Below are 21,395 nucleotides of genomic sequence, written 5' to 3' on the forward strand. Positions count from 1 at the left end.
CCGGCTCGAGGATTGAGAGCTGTGTGCAGGGTACGCCTCGTACTGGCCCAAAGGCTAAAGACTGTCCCGCTTCCCTCTTCCCGAATCCTCAGAGACTTTGTGATCCCTCGATCATTTGTACATAAGAGTGCTACTTCCCTTTTGCTGCTTATAAAGAACTTGTTACTGAAATCCATCAGTGTGGTGTCCGTTCGTAAGTGTGGTGTGAGCTCAGTGTGTACGATCCTAGACCCGAAGTCCTCCCCGGCGAGGACCTCACGATAAGACTCGGCAAGATCTGTGGGAGAGGTGGGTCCTGGGGTGGTCGGGTGAGCACAACCTGGCCCTCTGAGATCGGCCCTTCTAACACTGAGCAGGATCTTTAGTAGCATCAGTCTGTAACAGGTCTTCATACTACCTGCCTGGGGAATTCCAACGCCTTTCCCCAGTCCCCATCCTCTAAGTCTGCAACGTCCCTCTGCCATCTTGCCCTCAAGCATTCAAGTTTTCTTTGGGTATTCCTCATCAGAGTCTGGTATTCGAGAGAAATTGCATTAATGAGTATTGGCCGCTCCAGTAATCTGATCTACAGAGGTAAGGACTTCATAACCTCCACATCCAACGCAATACTAACCTGTAGCGCATGTCTCAGTTGGAGGTACATGAATACCCGAGAGGGAGGCATCTTGTATTCGGTTTGAATCTATGCAAACTGTACCACCCGCTGGCATCCCATACATCTGCCAGTATGCTAACATGTCCCACTTATGGAAGCCATCAAGGCCAGATACTAATCTCAGTTGTGCGCCGATCAACAAAGGGGTCCTTGGAGTGAGGAGCACTCTGCATCCCTTTCTCTTTGAAGCTCATGCCATACAGCCACTACCTTTTTCGCTGCTTGGGGGGCATTCTCAGTCAGCTTCCAATTCTCAGTCAGCTTCCCACTGTAGGTAACATGCAAATGGCCCATGTCTCCCAGCATCTATTGGTCTAATCAAAACACCGGGTCTTCTGATTGTGCATACACACAGCCATTGATCACGTTTTAATGTGGCAACTCATAGTATCAATTAACATTAGGCAATGCCCTCATAAGTGGAACGCTGTAGAGTAGTCAATGCTAATCTGGAGGGGGGGGGAGGGGGCACCTCCCATAATTTCCTCAGTAAAGTATCTCATCTTTAAAAACATATTGTAGTATATAGGTAAAACGGGGGAGTGCCACCATCTTAAACAGCGCTGCTCTACCCATTAAGCCCAACATGAGCTCTTGAACCCTTGCCTGCATGCCCAGTGTAGGGAGCCCGGATGATTGGTACCACAGCCCCTAATCCTCCTTCGGAGCGTTGGCAGCACCTGACCAAGCCAATCCTCGTGCTGCTCCCATGCTGTTTCCTAACAAACAGAAAGGGAGCAACATCTGAATTGGCCAGGAGTGGTGGTGGTGGGGCTCAAGGCTGAGCTGGTGGGCAGGTCACTCACAAGTTTGGTTTGATACAGGATTGGAGCTACTTAGTAAAACCACCTTCAGCTTCTAAGGAGTTTGAGAACAGGGGGCAGATATAATTGGATCGGATGCTCTTGTTCACACCACCAGTTGGAGAATAAACAGGTCCCACAGCAATTGAGGAAACGTTGCAGATAAGGTATTGTTTGCATTTATAATTTGATTATGTACACATTTCAGTGCCTATTGTTAAGGATTTTACCCGGTTTATGGTTGAAAAAGCATTTTGGACGATATGGGCCAGGTGGAGAATGTGGGTTTGGCTTCCGTATCATACACACTGGTGGTGGCCAGACTACGGGTCTCCCCCGCGCTGCCATGGTATACCCCTATACCAGCACTCGACAGCCCTCCCTTTCGCCTTCACTAGCTCGTGCTTCGCGCTAAGGCTCTTTGGGGCAGAGTCTGATAGGGCAGCTGTCCTCCTCTCCCAGAGACCTGCAACTCCAAAAAGCCCCACACTAAGCCAGGGCCTGGAAGATTCAGCGGCTGTCATTTTGCCATCTATGCTTAACTGCTTGAGGGACTGGGGCCCGAGTTGTTACCGGTGCCACTTAATGCGTGTTGGCATCCCCTTACTGTGCTCTGCCGCAGGACGGGTCGTGAAACCCACTGAGCCTTGCGAGTCCCGAATACTGCAACCAGTTTCTCAAGACAAATTCAGCCCACTGCACTGCATAACCAAAATTCCAGGCCTGGAGAGCACTTTAGCCATTTGTTCTCAAATAAACATTTTACAGGTGCGCTGCTACTGCACTACAGGGATACACAAGGTTATTGTATTTCTTATTAAAGAATGTTGTGCTACTGGCAACCAGATTGTAAAGCGTCCTATTGGTTTAATCCACTTAAAAAATTAACACAATGAGTGTGCCGAAGTCGTTAATGTATCATGTCTAGCGAATGGTCCGCCACAGGGCCAGATGTATTCAAGAATTTCAGGAGCCTCTCACCAGTTAGCTGCAAACACATTAGGTCTGTATCTATGCAGTGTGTCACCTATGTGCACAACCACATGTTCTTGAAACACTAAGACTGTACGTGTGAACTACAAAAATATCATAGCCACAACGTGAAGTGCCAAACGTGGGGAAGAGCAGTACAGATTTACTATTCTCGTCTCCAAACACATGGACTTTGATGATACATGTTGGTATGGTACCATGAGTGAAGTTCTGGATCACAAACCTATATTCAGGATATTTTGTTTATGATGTTTTTGTGGCATATATTTAAGAGTTGATTTCCCCACAGTACATCATACAAAGTTAGGCACTATAGCCAAATTCTCTCCAAGTCGCGACTATAGCACTGAACACTGTACTTCATCCTTTTCTAGGCACTATAATTTAAATGATCAACATTAGCCATTTTATGGTGGTTACAACCACAGACGAGTGGAAGGCTGAGGATGATGTCAAGAACCTAACATTTGGCAGTGGTGAGCTTTCAGCTCATTGAGGTATCCTTTGGCCTAGCATACCACATCTATTAGTACAATACCCAGTTACACAGGCTCCGACTGCGAAGATAGAAGGTAATGTTTACACACTGTGTCTGGAACGAGTATGGTAAAGAAGGCATGCAAGAACCAGCGGTATCGGGTAGATCCTATGTTTATATCCATATATCTAAGTCTTAGCAGGTGGCCTCCGCGTAAAAACGTTGAACAATAACCTAAAAGCGTGGAAACTGTTGTTACTAGCAGTTCTCTATAAAATTGTGTTTAATGTACAAATATACTTTAAAAACATAGGCCACACTGAACCGCCGACGATCTTTATACAAAGTTGTGGGCTAGACTTGTTATCATCCTAAGCAAAACAATCGCGATACAAGCCGCGAACCTGAATTTTCGGAAACATCTGGGCTGAACTACACCCAACAAACATCTTCCTAATGCATTCAAAATCTGTGTGCATTCCTGTGCACAAGAATGAATAGTAATTTGAAAATTTAGAAAGGCTTGCAACAAACCTCTCTGCCCCAGCCCTCCCAGTCTTTTGAGGGGTGGTCTAAGCTGGACGTCAGCACGGTAAAAATGCACAGATTCCGTCGTTGATGGTGGAGCTGGATAGAGGAATAATCAACTATCACCATAAGCACAATAACCTCTATTGCAGAGTTGGTTTACGTTCGAAAATCCTGAAAGGAATGGGACATCCACCCACGTGCTAGCTAGTGGGTGATGAGGCCCATTGCCCGAGCAGAAGAGCTGTGCATTCATTCTTCTAGGGGAATCCGACAAAGACTTCTTCCAGTCTTGGGTGCTGCTGGATGAAGTTAGTGGTTTGCTTGTTGGACATGCCTTGATGCAACACCTTGTCCATAAAGTAAGATCCGGTGTTCTGTCTCCATTATCCACTGTTGAACCAGCAGACTAGTGTTCAAAGCCCGCATACACCAATTGATCAAATAGTGTACACCTGAATAAATCACGCTAGTCCAGTGCCCAAGATGTACTATATACAAACATTGTAAACGCTTAGGAAAAGGGCAACCACCAATATAAAAGGTTACATAAAGATGCATAATGCGGCCTCATGCTCCACTCATGCATTTTGCCTGAGTACCACAATATCAAAACTAACAAACATTGGCGAAGCCAACAGGTCCAGCCTTGGCCACAGACCCTTTGACTTAACCAATAGGGGGGGGGTGCGCTTAGATGGATCACCTCCTTTCTGAGCAGAAGAACCAAGAGAATCCACTTCCCACCTTTCACCTCTGAACCAGAGCAGATCACCTGATCACCTGCAGTGTCCCCCAAGGCTCAGCCCCACGCTCTTTAACGCATAGACAACCCCACTGGGCAGCATTGCCAGATCACATAGTCTCAACATAATTTCCTATGCAGATGACACCCAACATATCCTGCCGCAGCCAGATTCATCCTTGGCCTTCCTCGACGAACCCACATGACACCCCATCTCAAGAAATTCTTTGCGTCAGTGGCACAGCCTGCATACGCCAGAGAGCAGAACAAACCCAATTCTTACTGTTTCCGAGAACATGCACTAATTCTGACAAACATCGGCACTTTAGAAGTTGCAATTGCACAAAAATAAAGTCACATATGTGTCCTGCGTAACCACATACATTCATGATAGGGTATGAGGTTGCCACTTCTTTCCAGAGAAAAATACCGGTCATCTGTTCACGTTTTAACATTCTGATAAGGCCAGAACATGAGTTTTTAGTAGAACTTTAAATTAACTTGTCCCTATTCATTTTTAACATGATATTTCTGTCTGGTGTACTTTAATTTGAGTCATTTGAGCAGCTGAAGAACATATTTTAAGGTGTTTTATTTCTTACATTTTCCATTATAAAGTATGTACTGTAGTGGAAAACATTCTGACTTTATATGATTTTTCCAATTTATCTACCGGCCGGACACTACATTTTCAGAAATGCAGGTCTACAGCCGGCCAGGTGGCACACCAACTAGGGTACATATCTCATGTCATGTCTACCCCTGTATACAAAATTCAATATCCTGAGTCAACCTCTCACCCAGCAGGGATCCAGCCCTTTCATTTCTTATTCATACATCAGCCACATGTCCCCCTGGTTACGGGTCAGCTGTGTGCGTCAGCGGTACCTACAGATCACACTACACACACAAGGGAGAAAAATGAGGGAGCCTGTGTTTGCCAACAGAACAAGTAGAGGTATAAGTGTTATCTACAGTTATGGGTTTGATGTGTGTTTTTTTCTTCATTTTGTTTACAAGGCGCTCCCACCTGCAGCGCCCAGTCTCCCAAAAGAACTAAATGATAACAGCAGTTTATTTATATGAAAGTCGTCTGCTGGTATTCGAACACACAAGACGCTAACATTTCATAGGCCAAAAAGCAACCACTGCGCTATAGCTGTAGCACGCTGAATAAGTTCACAATGTTAAGCATGTGGAAATACACCTACCACCTCATATATCTAGGACTAAGGGGAGAATGCGAGATAGCTGCAGAAAGCAGCCGGTAGCAGCTTGTTGGGAGCGGCAGGGACTCTCATAAAAAAAAAAATGTTTTTTATACAATGTGTTTCCAAAAGCAAAGCACAAGTAACAAATTATAAAAAAAATGGAAAAAAAATATGTAATACAAATTGGCAGATCAATTATGCCAAACACCTCACATGATGAAATAAAGTCAGTATCGCCAACGCAGAATAGCCACCACACTATTAATTATACATTCTTGTAGAGGTTTGCAGCATTACTATCTCTGTAAAAAGACCACTGCTCTTTACAATCTAGGTGACAAAAGAATGTGAGCTGAAGCGGGCTGGCTTGCTGTCGGGAGCACCAAAAAACAAATGTACTGGCAAAAGCAAAACTAGTAACCAAAAAACAAAAAATGAAAGGTTCATTGGTTCACAAACCGTGCCACTGTAGTGCACTATTTTGCCAGTGAATAAGAATGTTTGTTGACAAAAAAGGTCACTCACCATGTGAAATGCCAACGACTGAAGTGGGCTGACCCATTGCCCCATGATGTATGTTGTGGTGGGTGGAAGAAAAATGTAAATGATAGCTGAACAAACCAATGGAGAAGAGCACTGATTGGAACCCCCTTGATGTATGTATATCCTTATGTATTTTATATTTAGGAATTTTTCTGAAAATAGAAGTCTGGCGAGACTGCTAAAGCAGACTCTAGGTGTTAGAAATGGGAGTCTTTAGTTGGCAGAGGTTTGCACCCTGTGCAAGTGTTTTAGCACAAAGTACCTCAGATTCGTCAAAATCAAAGACGAAAACAGGCACAGGGAGGCGAGATGCCGGAAAACAAAAGTGATTAATCGAATCCATAATCCCAGGGGAGGTAAGGCACCGTTCCTTATGTTAGGCAGGGGAAGTGTTATGTCGATTCCTTACTGCTAGAGGAGGTGATGCGTCGATATCCGGACACGGTGCATCAGTTTCTTACTGGTGGGCAACATCGATGAGAGAGCATCGAAATACGATGTGTTGAAATTTCGGACACGCTGTTTCAACGCAGGGGTGGCGAAGCTGGCACTGCGTCAGTTTCACAGTTGCGAAGCAGGTGATGCGTCGGAGAAGGTGCGGGTGCCACAGACGACGGTGACAGTGCTCAGGACTCAAAATGCAGCAATCTTTCAGCTGCCAAGCAGGCTATGCGTCGATTCTCCAGCCGCACGGCGGAGCTGCATCCATTCTTTGGCCGCACTACAGGTGCAGCGTCGATTCTATTACAGGACTGGAGGCTACAGATTATGCTTCTCAATCTTTACTGCAATAAACACAGCAGCCAATGAAAATGTATATTTTCATAAAAACCAGTAAAACAAACTACATTTCCCATGAGTACACATGAGTATAGGCACGCCCCCATAGTCCATAAGAACCCCTTGCGTGCTCCCATCATCCTCTTTCTTTGCTGCTCACAGCAAGAGTTAAGTGCACCTATTTTCTGGTACCCTCACTCTGCTTTAGCAGGGGGGTATTTATCTCTTATCAAGACTTATGATATGTTTTTTGTGCTTCATTACTTGACTGCTTGTCGTTTTGATAACATTTAAAGGTTTTACCTTGGGGAATCTGGTTTAGAAGTTGGTACATTCTTAAGGAGATTGTTGAGCTTGTTGCCGCGCTCCACGGCTCTTAGGAGCCTCATATTTGCATTGTGGGCTCTTCGTCGGTTTCAGACGTTCCTTTGACACTCGCGCTCCGGGCACGTCTATTGCACGGTCTCTGACCGGCAGGGAGCCGGTCGCTTTGTTCAGTAGAGCCCATTCTCCGGTAGCGCTTCGGCGCGCGTTGGGCTTCCCTGATACGCCCTGCACGCTAGGACCAGGTGACTCACGGCCGACGCACGCCCAAACGCGACCAATTTGGGCTTGTTTTTGGTTGGATTTTGGTCACGTTTGGGCTGCGCGCCTCGGCGCGATTCCCAGGCAGACACGGAACGCATTGGCTGTGCGTTCTCCACACCGGCAGGCTCCTTGTGTGATCGCCTGTCTAATCAAGTGTGTACAGGTTGTAAAATAGAGGCCTTGTTGAGTGTGCACATGCTGCTGGGATACTTTGGCCAAGGTCACTGACCATACTGATTACAGCATTGCTGAGGGGGTTTGGGTAACATTACAAATGTGACAAGTGTGCTGTGGGCTGACCCCACCCCCATTACCCCTCCTGAGTGTGGACAGAAGAGGATTGTCCCTGTGAGATATCAATCCAAGCATTATCAGTATGGAAGAGTGGGCCCAGGACCCTGAAGAATACTATGGAGGAGAGGAGGAAATTGGTGATGGACAGCAGGAGGCTGTTTTAGAGGACAACATTGTTGAAGCCTTAGATGCTTCGGTCCAGGCTTCAGTAAATAAAGCCATGGAAACTAAAGTTCCTCAAACTGTGCAGCAGGCACTAGCTGTGGCTCTACGCCCTATTAGGAAACAACTAGAGGGCTTTGCTAAGCGTCATGGGTATGACAAAAAGAAGAAACCGAAGAAGGGGGAATCCTCGTCTACCGCCACGAGCGCGAATACCCAGAAAGACTGCCCGCATTCTCAGACTCTGGCAGCCTTGCCAGCGACAGGTATGGCAGAACACACCTACGCACGTGGTAGGGCGAAAGCTAAGCGTCCTGCTCCGGTGGATACGGATACGACTACCACCAACACAGACACTGACACTGATACCTCGGAGGAACCACCTCCTCCTCCTAAGAAGGCCAAAGTTGCACCCAAAGCTTCAGCAGAGCAGGTCAATACTCCTTTCACCTTTGATCCCTCGGACATTATGCATCCCCGGTCCTCGGATTGGATTCCACCCCCTGCAGTGTCGGATTACCTCCACGAAAACTTGCGGAAAAGCTTCTCTAGAGAAGTCTGTAATCGATTAAAATCAGAATGTCCATGTCCGGAACTGCCAGACAACGTGGCAGAGACTCCGGAGATCGATGCCAGCATGCTCACCTTCCTGAAGAAATTCTCTAAAGACCCCAAACGTGGGTTGGACCGTGCTTGGCGAGGTTGCCAAGATAAAATGCTCGACGTTGTGGGTCCCCTAGCGAAAATATTGGAGATGGCTTTGGCGGCCAAGGAAGGGGCGAAGCCAATTGACCCGGACATTTTGGCAGGCTGGACCCAGCGCGCTATCTGCCTCATTGGAAACGCAAACTGTGTGATCTCCTCGGAGAGACGCAAGTCCTTGCTCCTAAGAATGGACAGTAACCTGGCTGAGTTGGCGGAGGCAGAGCCAGGTCCGCTGGCGGGTGGTCACTTGTTCGGTGACCAGTTAGTCAAGGATGTTTCGAAATATGTTGGGACATTCACCGCACTGAACAAAGGCTAGAGCGATATCAAAAGAACCCTAAACCAGGGTGTTTTCAACAGGGCCGGGCGAGGCGGGGGCCGCTCGTCAGGCCGAGGCTTCCAGCAAGGCCTGCAGCGCGGCGTCTATGGTCGCGGAAGAGGAGAGTGGGACTCCACCCGTGGAGGTACCTTTTACCCATCCCGTAGACGCTTCAACAGAGGTCGTTTCCAATCGGGTAACAGGGCGAATTTCAAGTCACAGCAAAGTACAGGTGAGTGTACAAGATATCTCTCTACTGCCCTTGGGGGGTCGAACACAACATTGTCTTCCTCAGTGGGAGGCCCTGACTCAGGATGCTTAGGTATTGCAGACCGTTCAGGGGTTTCAGTTGGAGTTTTATTCTCATCCCACACAAGCGTTTCCTCCACCGATTCTCCATTTTTCCCAACAAGATCACAGTTTCATAGAGGAAGAAATTGCAGACTTGCTGCAGGAGCGAGCGATTGTTCAATGCCTAGGCGGACCTCTCGGGTCCTGCAGCAACGTCTTTATTGTTCAGAAGAAAGGGGGCAACAGGTTAGTGCTCAACCACAAGGATTTCAACCAATACCTTACTTACAACCATTTCAAGATGGAAGGTATCCATCTGCTTGCGGATTTGTTGCAGGAGTGAGATTGGTTGGTCCGATTGGACCTCAAAAGACGCATATCTGTCCATACCAATTTTTCCTCCACCCTGCAGGTTCCTGCAGTTTCTCTGGAAAGGCCAGTGTTACGAATATTTGTCTCTTCCTTTCGGGCTCTCCTCAGCAACCTGGTGCTTCACCAAGGTGATGAAGCCAGTGGTGGCCCACCTCAGAGAGAGAGGGGTCAGACTTATAATTTACCTAGACGACATCTTGATCTTGGCTCAGAGCCAATCCACGCTCGAGCAGCATTTGGTCATGACGACGACGCTGCTTCAAAGCTTAGGTTTTGTGATAAATCAGAAGAAGCCGGTAATGGTGCCGACACAGGTGATAGACTTCCTGGGGTTCACGATAGACTCCCAGGCGGCACAACTGTGTCTACCTCAGGTGAAATTGAGGGACTTGAAAAGAGAAATTGTGAAGTTGTTGGACAGCCAGACCGTTACATTGAAAGCGATTGCCAGGGTAGTGGGAATTTTGGCCTCCTCGATTCAGAGAGGACTATCTTACACGGACTCCATTCCACTGTCGGAAGAAGTCCGAACGGAGTTACTGTGGTGGCTCGGTCACGTAGAGGCCTGGAACGGCAGGGCGATCTTCGGATCACAGCCAGAGGTGGTGATCGAATCAGATGCCAGCAGATGGGGCTGGGGCATTCGCTGCGGAGATATATCCACAGGCGGCAGATGGTCAATGCAAGAACTATCGCTACACAAATTGCTTAGAACTGCTCGCAGGGTCGTTTGCGATTCGCACGTTATCCCCGAGGCAGACCTCTTGCTGCATCCTCCTGCGACTGGACAATGTCTCAGCAGTGAGGTATATCAACAAGTTGGGCAGCACGAGGTCGTCGCTTCTTGTCCAGATGGCCAAGGACTTTTGGCACTATTGTCTCGAGAATCAGATCTCAGTGGTAGCAGAGTATATCCCGAGGCAGTCCAACCAGGTAGCGGACTGGAATTCCAGGCACCTCAGGGATTACAGCGACTGGAAGCTGCTTCCCCAAGTGTTTCAATGGTTACAGACACTTTAGGGCCCGTTTCAGACGGACCTCTTTGCCTCCAGGCTGACCTATCAGATTCCCAGGTTCTTCAGCTGGAGGCCAGATCCGATGGCGACTGCAACCGATGCCTTTCTCCATGATTGGTCGCAGGGGATTCAGTATGCCTTTCCCCCGTTCTTGTTAATCCCCAGGGTAATGACACAGGTGATCAGACAACGGGCGGAAGTAGTCATGGTGACACCGTGGTGGACGTCGAAAGCTTGGTTCCCCAAGTTGTTGCAGTGGAGCTGCAATCGCCCCCGGCTACTGCCGGACTCGGAGTGGCTGTTGCAGGGCCCTCGTCAGGAGCAGCACCCGTTGCTGTTGGAGGGCAGGCTAACGCTGATGGCATGGAGGCTTTCAGGGAACAGTAGCAATTGCAAGGAGTTTCGAGCAAAGCTTCAGAATTCATCAAGCAGGCATGGGCACCATCTACCAGGAAGCGTTATTCCGCGGCCTGGAAGAACTGGGTGGATTGGTGCGTGGAAAGACAGGTGGATCCCGTGGGGGCAGTTACCCCACGTGTTTAACTTCCTGTCGGAGAAAGCAGCTGACGGTCTGGCTGATCGGTCAGTAAATAATTTCCGTTCAGCCGTTTCTGCGGGGCATGCTCAGAGACGGGAAACCGGTAGGCATGCATCCGGTGGTTTGCAAGTTACTGAAAGGGATTAGGGTTGCTAATCCCCCTAAACCCAAATATACGGGTCTGTGGGATGTCTCTTTAGTCATCTCTTTGTTTAACAGATGGCCTACTAATGCACTTTTGTATAGGAAAGAGTTGTCTGCCAAACTTGCCATGTTGCTCTGTCTATCGTCTTGCAGGGGGTCTTCGGATGTGAGAGCACTCGACGTTACAGGTAGAGTGTTTACCCCAGAAGGGGTTTCTTTCTGTATTACAGGTCGTACCAAGACATTGTCACGACACATTGATTATAATGCATTCCCTGAAAATGAGAAACTATGTGTAGTCCAATGTTTAAAGGCATATGAGGATTGTACAAAGGCCTTGAGGCCTCAAGGTTGTTCGCAATTATTGATTGCTTTGCAAAAACCTTTTAGACCAGTGGTGGCTGCCACGATTGGCAGATGGCTTCGCTTCATAATGCAAGAAGCGGGTATTGATACACAGATCTTTGGTGCTCATTCAGTGATAGGCGCTATGGCGTCGAAAGCTTATAGTTTGGCATCTAATATCCAAGACATTATGCGTTGTGCAGATTGGTCTTCAGAATCAACGTTTAAGAAGTTTTATTATAAGCCGGTGGGTGATATTATTTCTGTGGTTTTTAAAGAGCGTTAAACTATCATAATCTGAAGCCTCCAGTCCTGTAATAGAATCAAAAATTTGCTAGCATTCGCGCCAAGAATTTTCAATTCTATTAAGGACACGGAGGCGAGGATTATCCCACCCGGCTTAGTTTACAGTAATAAGCTTGCCCACCCAATTATACAGTGATTACAGTGGTGTTATTTCCTTTTTTTCAGGATCAGATAAGAAGTCGGACTGATCGACGACGGACGGCAGGATGTTTGGCCTGAAACCTTGTTTCTTCCATGTTGGAGGAGTTATGATCTTATTCAAGTTATTGTTGGACTTGGTTCGCCTCAAAGAAAGAGGATGATGGGAGCACGCAAGGGGTTCTTATGGACTATGGGGGCGTGCCTATACTCATGTGTACTCATGGGAAATGTAGTTTGTTTTACTGGTTTTTATGAAAATAAACATTTTCATTGGCTGCTGTGTTTATTGCAGTAAAGATTGAGAAGCATAATCCTCGCCTCCGTGTCCTTAATAGAATTGAAAATTCTTGGCGCGAATGCTAGCAAATTTTTGATTCTTCAGCTGCACAGCGGTGCTGCGTCGAAAAAATTGGTGCTGAGAGGCGATGCATTGATTTTTTCACTAGATTTATTTCCAAGGACCCAGGAAATGGATTTGGCACCACATAGCAAGTCAAGGCTCTAAGCAGAAAAGCCCAGGTACTGGTAGGTGAAGTGTTTGATGGCAGTTATACTTCTTAACAGGAGGCAAGCATGCACAAATCCTTGCAGAACCTTGAAGAAAGTAAAGTCCAGTCCTTTCACTCCCAGGACAGAAGCATCAAGCAGCAGGCTAGCACAACAAAGCAAAATGCAGAGTGTCAGTCGCTCCTACAGCATCCAGCTCTTCTTTCTGGCAATATGTCATTTAGTCCAGACATTTTCTGAAGTTATGGGGCCACAGCTCCAGTTTTTATACCAGTTTCTGCCTTAGAAGTAGGCAAACTTCAAAAGAAAGTCTTATTAGTGCACAAGACCTTACCTTTCCTGACCTGGCTCCAGACACATTACGGGGGGGGGGTGGGGGGGTTAGAGACCGCTTTGTGTGAGGACAGGCACAGCCCTATTCAGGTGTCAGTGACAACTCATCCCACCACTGTAGCTCAGGAAGGCCCATCAGCCTATTGATGGCCCATCAGGATATGCAAGGCACACCTTTGTTCTCTTTGTGTAACTGTCTACAGTGAATGTACAAGAGACCAACTGTCGACCAAACCAAGATGTGGATTTCACAGACATGCAGAGACACAGAACGGTAAAGCAACAAAATGACCACTTTCTAAAAGTGGCATTTTCAAACATTCAATTTAACAACCAACGTCATCATAAGTTGTACTTTTAAATGAGGAGTTCAGACCCCAAACTCCAAATCTCTATCTGTTCCCAATTGGAAAATACACTTGTAATGTGCTGTAGGGTAGCTCCAATTAAAACCTATGGGAGAAATAGGCCTTGCTGTAGTGAAAAAAGAAATTAGCAGTATTTCACTACCAGAAAATGCGGAGAGGAGGAGAAATTGGGGAGAGGAGTTGGCCTAATGGCTAGGGCGGTCGACCTCGAATATGGGGAACTGGGTTCGAGTCTCAGCAATGACGCTGAACATCCTGTGATTCCGGGCAAATCATGTAATGCAACTGGTGCTATGTAAAGCGTTCTGATACCCGATTCTGGTCTAGTTCACTCTATATAAAACTCTGTCAAATAAAAAATAAAATGTAAAAATAAATGTCCTACTTTTAGAGACATGGCACCCTGACCATGGGGCTACCTTGGTGCCTTACATGTAGTAACAAGCATTTACAATGCAATGGTCTCGGCATTATTAAAGGTAGAGCTATTGGCATTGCTCATGACTTTTTTTTTTCTTTGTAATCATAAATAAATGGCATTGTCATTAACATTGCCAATAGCTTAATCGTTAAATAAATGGCATTGTCATTTACAATGCCAATAGCTTAATCGCTCGCAAATGCATGACCTCTTGCATTTACACCCACAAAGAGCCACACACACAAAGCTACCCACACACACATACAGAGCCACCCACACAGAGGCATTCACATAGAGCCACCTACACATGGATATTAAACATTTGAAAGCCATGTTCCTTCTGACTTGAAACACCCTCATAACTGCTGGTGATGTCACACGACGAAGGGTGTAGTTAGACGGTAAGGAGTCTCAGTTGAAGACCACAAAGGCAACATTGGACACCACACAAGCAACTTTTATTTATGTTTCCTAAACCAGTGGACAGTCTTAAAATCACTGCCGAGTTTGTTTCACTGTTCGTAAGAGGAGCCAAGAGAAGGAAAATAATATTTAATTTCTAATAATGTAAAGCGTCCCTCTACTGAATAAAGGGTTGCTGTAGAGAAAGAGGTAGCAACAGGGGAGGAAGGTAGTGAGAGGAGAGTTAGGGAGGTGGAGAGGTGAGGCTGCGAATAAAGGTTAGACAAATATAGAGAATACCTTGTGAGAGAGGTGGGGTACACAGATAAGAGTGAGTGACGTGAGGAAGAGAGGAATGAGATGGAGATGAAGGGGGTGGGGTGGGGAGTGAAAGAGTGGGACTAGAAGGACGGGGAGAGGTGAGGTAAAGTGAGATGAAAAGAGGAGAGTTAAAAGAAAAGATGAGATTGAGAGAGAGGTGAGGCAGTGAGATGGGAACAGTGCGGTGAGGTGCAAAGAGAACAGTGACACAGTAAGGTCATGATAGTGAGTGACAGAGGTCAGGTACATAGAAGTGTACCTGCGAGAGGTCAAGGGTGCTGACGAGATGTGAGAAAGCCAGAGGCGAGATGGGAGTGGATACATGAAGATATAGGGGGCGTGAGTTAGAAGACCTGAGGTAACCTAAGGACAGAGGTGTGAGACAGGTCGGTGAGGCAGAGATGGGGGCTAGAGGGTGGTACAGAGAGGGGACACTCAAAGGTAGATAGAGAAGAGCTGCAATTTATTTATTGTGAGATAGAGAGATAAGGTAATACAATATCGAGAGGTAGAAAGATGAGAGAGCCAAGGTAGAGGGAGATGATGTGAAGAGTAAGTTAGTGGAGGTAGACAGAGGTAAGTAAACATTAGTAAGGGTAGGTAGAGGAAAATGGCGGAGAAAGAGGTGTGGAAAGGTGGAGATACATACGTAGGGGGTTTGGAAGAAAATGATAGAGGCGCAGAGGCAAAGGAGAGAGAGTGGGGAGGTAAAGTAAGGATAGGTAGAAAGAGCGAGAGTCAGGGGTAGAGGTACGCAGAAAGAGGTTGAGCTAAAGAGAAGGGGGAAGAACCAGAGATCACTTTATAGGTGGTGGGAGGTTGGGAGTGGGCTCTCGGAAAATGGGAGGCCTGTGCCCAGGCTTACTTCTTCCGTCTACGTGGAAAGCTGAAAAATAAACGCAAAAGATCTAAAAATGTACAAAGCTGAAGTGGACGCTGAAACAAGGCCCTGTCATACAAGGGCAAGAGAGAGGCCTGCAGACGTCCAGTGTGGCGGAAAGGGCGTCACAATGTTGGACGTTGAAAGGCGGGCCCCAATACTTTTGCAATAGTATTCCTTTTGGAATGCCCGAAGTGCAGGTTTCCAACACGTCTAAGTCCCAAAAACACTTGATGCAGCGTGTCAGCAACTTCTTTAGTGTCAACAACACGGGATGCAGGGTTTTAGCTACTTTTGGCCATGTTGGAGCAGGCTGTGCGCTTCGTAGCGCTCTGGTGCGCTTCGAACGGGAAAAACAAAGGCCCTACCGATACTCACGCATCTCGCGGTATGGGGCGTACTGCTTGCAACACAGGGACTCAGGAGTACGCGGCAGACAGTACAGGCGGTTCGCAGCGCACATATTCGTTCTGTCGATGCGATGCGTACAGTTCTCTGCTTTAAAATCACAGCGTACAGTTTAATGCTTTTGGTCTTAGCATACAGTTCTAATGCGCCCAGGCAGAGGTACGTGACGTACCGTTCGCCTAGGTCTCAGGGCATAGTTCAATATTAACCTGGTGTACACAGCGTACAGAGCTAACGGGGAAATCAGTGCAGGGAGCGTACGCAGCGCGCAGCGCACAGCTCCCAGCGTACAGTTCTTCCTGAAGTAAAGAGGACGAAGCGTACCCTTCTCTTCGCGGAGCAGCAGGGGTACGATGCAGCCAGATGAAAGTACGCCGCGTGTGGGTCAGTTCGAAACTTTAGCAGTGGCACACACTCTATGAGAAGCGTACCAGACGCAGGGAAGTACGGCAGGGGTACGCGGCGCAAACTTGGATCCAGGCGGGGAAAACAAACGTTGCGGACCCCGAGTCCGTGGGGCAGGCTGCTGAGCCAGCAGTGCGCGGAGAGCCGTACTGTCCACAAATCACTGCTCCACGCCATGAACACGACCACGTTTCTCCGAGGCGAGGCACAAATGCCTCGGAGAAACACACGGCCATTTTGGGATTCGGGGGCGTGTTTTTTAGCTTCTTTCTATCTGTAATGTCATCCGTCACTCAAACCTAAAAAACACGCCCCCGAATCCCAAAATGGCCGTGTGTTTCTCCGAGCCATTTCTGCCTCGCCTCGGAGAAACGTGGGCGTGTTTTTTAGGTTTGAGTGACAGATGACGTCACAGATAGAAAGAACCTAAAAAACACGCCCCCGAATCTCCAAAAGACAGGGCTTAAAGCGAGTGACGCCCCTCTCCTCCAATGGCTGGCCAGCATTTACTAGGCCAGCCAATGGAGAAGAGGGGCGGGTTCAAGCCCCCTACACTAAAACATAAAATCTTCGGAGCTCCGCCCACTGCTTACCCAGTGCGACGGAGTCCTCGACCTAAAAAGGAAGGTTTGGGCCTGTCAAGTGGTTGCAATGGCCAGGTCGACATGGCAGTTTAAAACTGCACTCACAGACACTGCAGTGGCAAGTCTGAGATATGTTTCAGGGCTACTCATGTGGGTGGCACAATCAATGCTGCAGGCCCACTAGTAGCATTTGATTTAAAGGCCCTGGGCACCCCTTGCGCACTTTACTACGGACTTATTAGTAAACCAAATATGCCAATCATGGATAAACCAATCACAAATACAATTCACACAGAAAGTACTTGCACTTTAGCACAGGTTAGCAGTGGTAAAGGGCTCAGTCCTAAAACCAGCAAAAATGACATTCAGCACAGAGTAAAAAACAGGAGGTCAGAAGCAAAAAGACAGGGGAAAAATGCACCAAAGATACCAGGTCGAACAATAGGCCAGTCTTAAAATGACCATTAACATGTTTGTGGAAGTGGACCTGCTGATGGGAGGCCGTCTCACATGCCTTACCTGCACGCTGCAGCTCACGCACGTTTGCAAGGGAGGCCTGCGCAGCTTCTAGTTGCTGGTTTAGCCGCTCCTCCTCTGCCCTGAGCTGGCGCTCTCGCTCTTCAAGAGATGCCAAGGTGGCCTTTGATTTGGTTTCCAGCTGTTGGAGCTGATCAACATCGGTCTGCTCACTAGAAAAAGATGAGAAATAAGGCTTTAGATTCACACCCTGCTGCTTACAGGTTTAAGCCACTATTGGACTGAAAACAGCGCCTGGTTTAATCACTGTGCAAACAGGGCCTTGGCACGTTTTAGAGCCGCTGGCAGATCTTAAAAAGCCCAAGGAGCTGGGACAGTATATATCAGTTATAGTTCGAGACAGACTTCCAGCACAGCTTATGACAACACAATCGGGTCAAGTGAAAATTGTACCGATTAGAGGTGTTTCAAACTCAGGGCGGTTTATGGTTAGGTTTTCAGGCGGTAGAACCCTAAAATATCCTGTCCCAAGTTTGGATGTAACAAGAAATCCTGTTTCTTTGTAGCTCACACCTTTGTCCATACCGATTTAATGACTCTAAAACCTTAAGTACTCTCAAATTTTAAATATACATCAATGTACATAAATCCCATATAAATCAAATCAAATTGTATCAAGGTATTGTGATTGCCAAGTTATTTGGTTGGGAGGACTAGTGGGATTTCGCCACTCCCATTTTATGCATGAATTTCACATTAGGATGCTAGGAGTGATTCCGATATGCATAAAGTATTGATAGGGGCACTAGTGTAGCAAATATGAATTTGTACAACAAATTTTAAATTGCACAATTGGAAACTGGGTTTATTAGCCAAGTGCTGGTCCATTTAAATAAATCCCACCGGGTGCAGTGCAGTGACCCAAATGCATACGATGAAAGTCTGAATATGACCTTTGATGTCAAAAGAATTCCCATTTTCAATTGTATTGTATTGTAACTGCATTTATGTGAGACTCTGGGAGACATAAAACGAGAGCAAGTTAGATTCGGAAAAATTATAGCTCGCCAGAGAATACATTTGCCAACAAGGGATGTAAGCGAGGTATCGAGGAATGACAATGGCATTATTTGTAGCCACAAATGACTTCACAAGTGACAAAACATACATTCACTTCCTTTAAATGGGCTTTACCTATTCATCAACAAAAGCACAATAATGCATTATTTTGCCCATTACCATTACATACTGAATATGGCATGGCAGAAAGGCAGCCCGTCTCGTACTTTGTAATACTTGGTAGTGTGCCACTGTGCTCAGTGGTTTGTGTGTGTGCTCTTTCAATCTATATGGGTGCCGGGGCTCTTCCAAACCCTGTGTGTCTGTGTGTGCGCTCTTCCAAGCTCTGTGCCTGTTTGTGCTCTTCCACGCTCTGTGCCTGAGTGTGCTCTTCCACGCTCTGTGCCTGAGTGTGCTCTTCCAAGCTCTGTGCCTGTGCGTGCTCTTCCAAGCTCTGTGCCTGTGTGTGCTCTTCCAAGCTCTGTGCCTGTGCGTCCTCTTCCAAGCTCTGTGCCTGTGCGTCCTCTTCCAAGCTCTGTGCCTGTGCGTGCTCTTCCAAGCTAAGTCCCTGTGCGTGCTCTACAATCTGTGCTTGTGCGTGCTCTTCCACGCTCTGTGCGTGCTCTTCCAAGCTCTGTGCCTGTGCGTGCTCTTCCAAGCTCTGCCTGTGCGTGCTCTTCCAATCCCTGTCCCTGTGCGTGCTCTTCCAAGCTCTGTGTCTGTGCCTGTGCGTGCTCTTCCAACTCTGTGCCTGTGCGTGCTCTTCCAAGCTCTGTGCCTGTGTGTGCTCTTCCAAGCTCTGTGCCTGTGAGTTCTCTTCCAAGCTCTGTGCCTGTGAGTGCTCTTCCAAGCTCTGTGCCTGTGAGTGCTCTTCCAAGCTCTGTGCCTGTGAGTGCTCTTCCAAGCTCGGTGTGTGCGTGCTCTTCCAAGCTCTGTCCCTGTGCGTGCTCTTCTAAGCTCTGTGTCTGTGCCTGTGCGTGCTCTTCCACGCTCTGTGCCTGTGCGTGCTCTTCCAAGCTAAGTCCCTGTGCGTGCTCTACAAGCTGTGCTTGTGCGTGCTCTTCCAAGCTAAGTCCCTGTGCGTGCTCTACAAGCTGTGCTTGTGCGTGCTCTACAAGCTGTGCTTGTGGGTGCTCTTCCACGCTGTGCCTGTGCGTGCTCTACCAAGCTCTGTGCCTGTGCGTGCTCTTCCAATCTCTGTCCCTGTGCGTGCTCTTCCAATCTCTGTCCCTGTGCGTGCTCTTCCAATCTCTGTCCCTGTGCGTGCTCTTCTAAGCTCCAAGCTCTGTGTCTGTGCCTGTGTGTGCTCTTCCAGGCTCTGTGCCTGTGCCTGCTCTTCCAAGCTCTGTGCCTGTGCGTGCTCTTCCACGCTCTGTGCCTGCGCGTGCTCTTCCACGCTCTGTGCCTGCGCGTGCTCTTCCACGCTCTGTGCCTGCGCGTGCTCTTCCACGCTCTGTGCCTGCGCGTGCTCTTCCACGCTCTGTGCCTGCGCGTGCTCTTCCACGCTCTGTGCCTGCGCGTGCTCTTCCACGCTCTGTGCCTGCGCGTGCTCTTCCACGCTCTGTGCCTGCGCGTGCTCTTCCACGCTCTGTGCCTGCGCGTGCTCTTCCACGCTCTGTGCCTGCGCGTGCTCTTCCACGCTCTGTGCCTGCGCCTGCTCTTCCAAGCTCTGTGCCTGCGCCTGCTCTTCCAAGCTCTGTGTCTGCGCCTGCTCTTCCAAGCTCTGTGTCTGCGCCTGCTCTTCCAAGCTCTGTGTCTGCGCCTGCTCTTCCAAGCTCTGTGTCTGTGCCTGCTCTTCCAAGCTCTGTGTCTGTGCCTGCTCTTCCAAGCTCTGTGTCTGTGCCTGCTCTTCCAAGCTCTGTGTCTGTGCCTGCTCTTCCAAGCTCTGTGCCTGCGCGTGCTCTTCCACGCTCTGTGCCTGCGCGTGCTCTTCCACGCTCTGTGCCTGCGCGTGCTCTTCCACGCTCTGTGCCTGCGCGTGCTCTTCCACGCTCTGTGCCTGCGCGTGCTCTTCCACGCTCTGTGCCTGCGCGTGCTCTTCCACGCTCTGTGCCTGCGCGTGCTCTTCCACGCTCTGTGCATGCGCGTGCTCTTCCACGCTCTGTGCCTGCGCGTGCTCTTCCACGCTCTGTGCCTGCGCGTGCTCTTCCACGCTCTGTGCCTGCGCGTGCTCTTCCACGCTCTGTGCCTGCGCGTGCTCTTCCACGCTCTGTGCCTGCGCGTGCTCTTCCACGCTCTGTGCCTGCGCGTGCTCTTCCAAGCTCCGTGCCTGTGTGCTCTTCCAAGCTCTGTGCCGGAGTGCTCTTCCAAGCTCTGTGTGTGCGTGCACTTCCAAGCTCTGTCCCTGTGCGTGCTCTTCTAAGCTCTGTGTCTGTGCCTGTGCGTGCTCTTCCAAGCTAAGTCCCTGTGCGTGCTCTACAAGCTGTGCTTGTGCGTGCTCTTCCACGCTCTGTGCCTGTGCGTGCTCTACCAAGCTCTGTGCCTGTGCGTGCTCTTCCAATCTCTGTGCCTGTGCGTGCTCTACCAAGCTCTGTGCCTGTGCGTGCTCTTCCAATCTCTGTCCCTGTGCGTGCTCTTCCAAGCTCTGTGTCTGTGCCTGTGTGTGCTCTTCCAGGCTCTGTGCCTGTGCGTGCTCTTCGAGGCTCTGTGCCTGTGCGTGCTCTTCCAAGCTCTGTCCCTGTGCGTGCTCTTCCAAGCTCTGTGTCTGTGCCTGCTCTTCCAAGCTCTGTGTCTGTGCCTGCTCTTCCAAGCTCTGTGTCTGTGCCTGCTCTTCCAAGCTCTGTGTCTGTGCCTGCTCTTCCAAGCTCTGTGTCTGTGCCTGCTCTTCCACGCACTGTGCGTGCTCTTCCACGCACTGCGCGTGCTCTTCCACGCTCTGTGCCTGCGCGTGCTCTTCCACGCTCTGTGCCTGCGCGTGCTCTTCCACGCTCTGTGCCTGCGCGTGCTCTTCCACGCTCTGTGCCTGCGCGTGCTCTTCCACGCTCTGTGCCTGCGCGTGCTCTTCCACGCTCTGTGCCTGCGCGTGCTCTTCCACGCTCTGTGCCTGCGCGTGCTCTTCCACGCTCTGTGCCTGCGCGTGCTCTTCCACGCTCTGTGCCTGCGCGTGCTCTTCCACGCTCTGTGCCTGTACTAGCTCTTCCACGCGCTGTGCCTGCTCTTCCACGCTCTGTGCCTGTGCGTGCTCTTCCACGCACTGGGCCTGTGCGTGCTCTTCCAAGCTCTGGCTCTGTGCGTGCTCTTCCAAGCTCTGGCTCTGTGCGTGCTCTTCCAAGC

At 48.8% G+C, this 21,395-nt stretch overlaps 1 protein-coding gene across 5 annotated transcripts in view; it reads right to left on the bottom strand.

The window, feature by feature from the left end:
• The window catches only part of LOC144822129 (uncharacterized), a 113,456-nt gene that overhangs the window by 35,610 nt on the left and 56,451 nt on the right, over positions 1 to 21,395 (bottom strand). For all 5 annotated transcript variants that reach the window (XM_078679269.1, XM_078679272.1, XM_078679273.1 and 2 more), the window contains one exon: positions 17,106 to 17,275. In XM_078679269.1, the coding sequence (XP_078535395.1) occupies positions 17,106 to 17,275 (170 nt within the window). The remainder of the gene's footprint in view (positions 1 to 17,105; positions 17,276 to 21,395) is intronic.

Source organism: Lissotriton helveticus, chromosome 3_1, assembly GCF_964261635.1.
Source record: "Lissotriton helveticus chromosome 3_1, aLisHel1.1, whole genome shotgun sequence".
Taxonomy (NCBI): domain Eukaryota; kingdom Metazoa; phylum Chordata; class Amphibia; order Caudata; family Salamandridae; genus Lissotriton; species Lissotriton helveticus.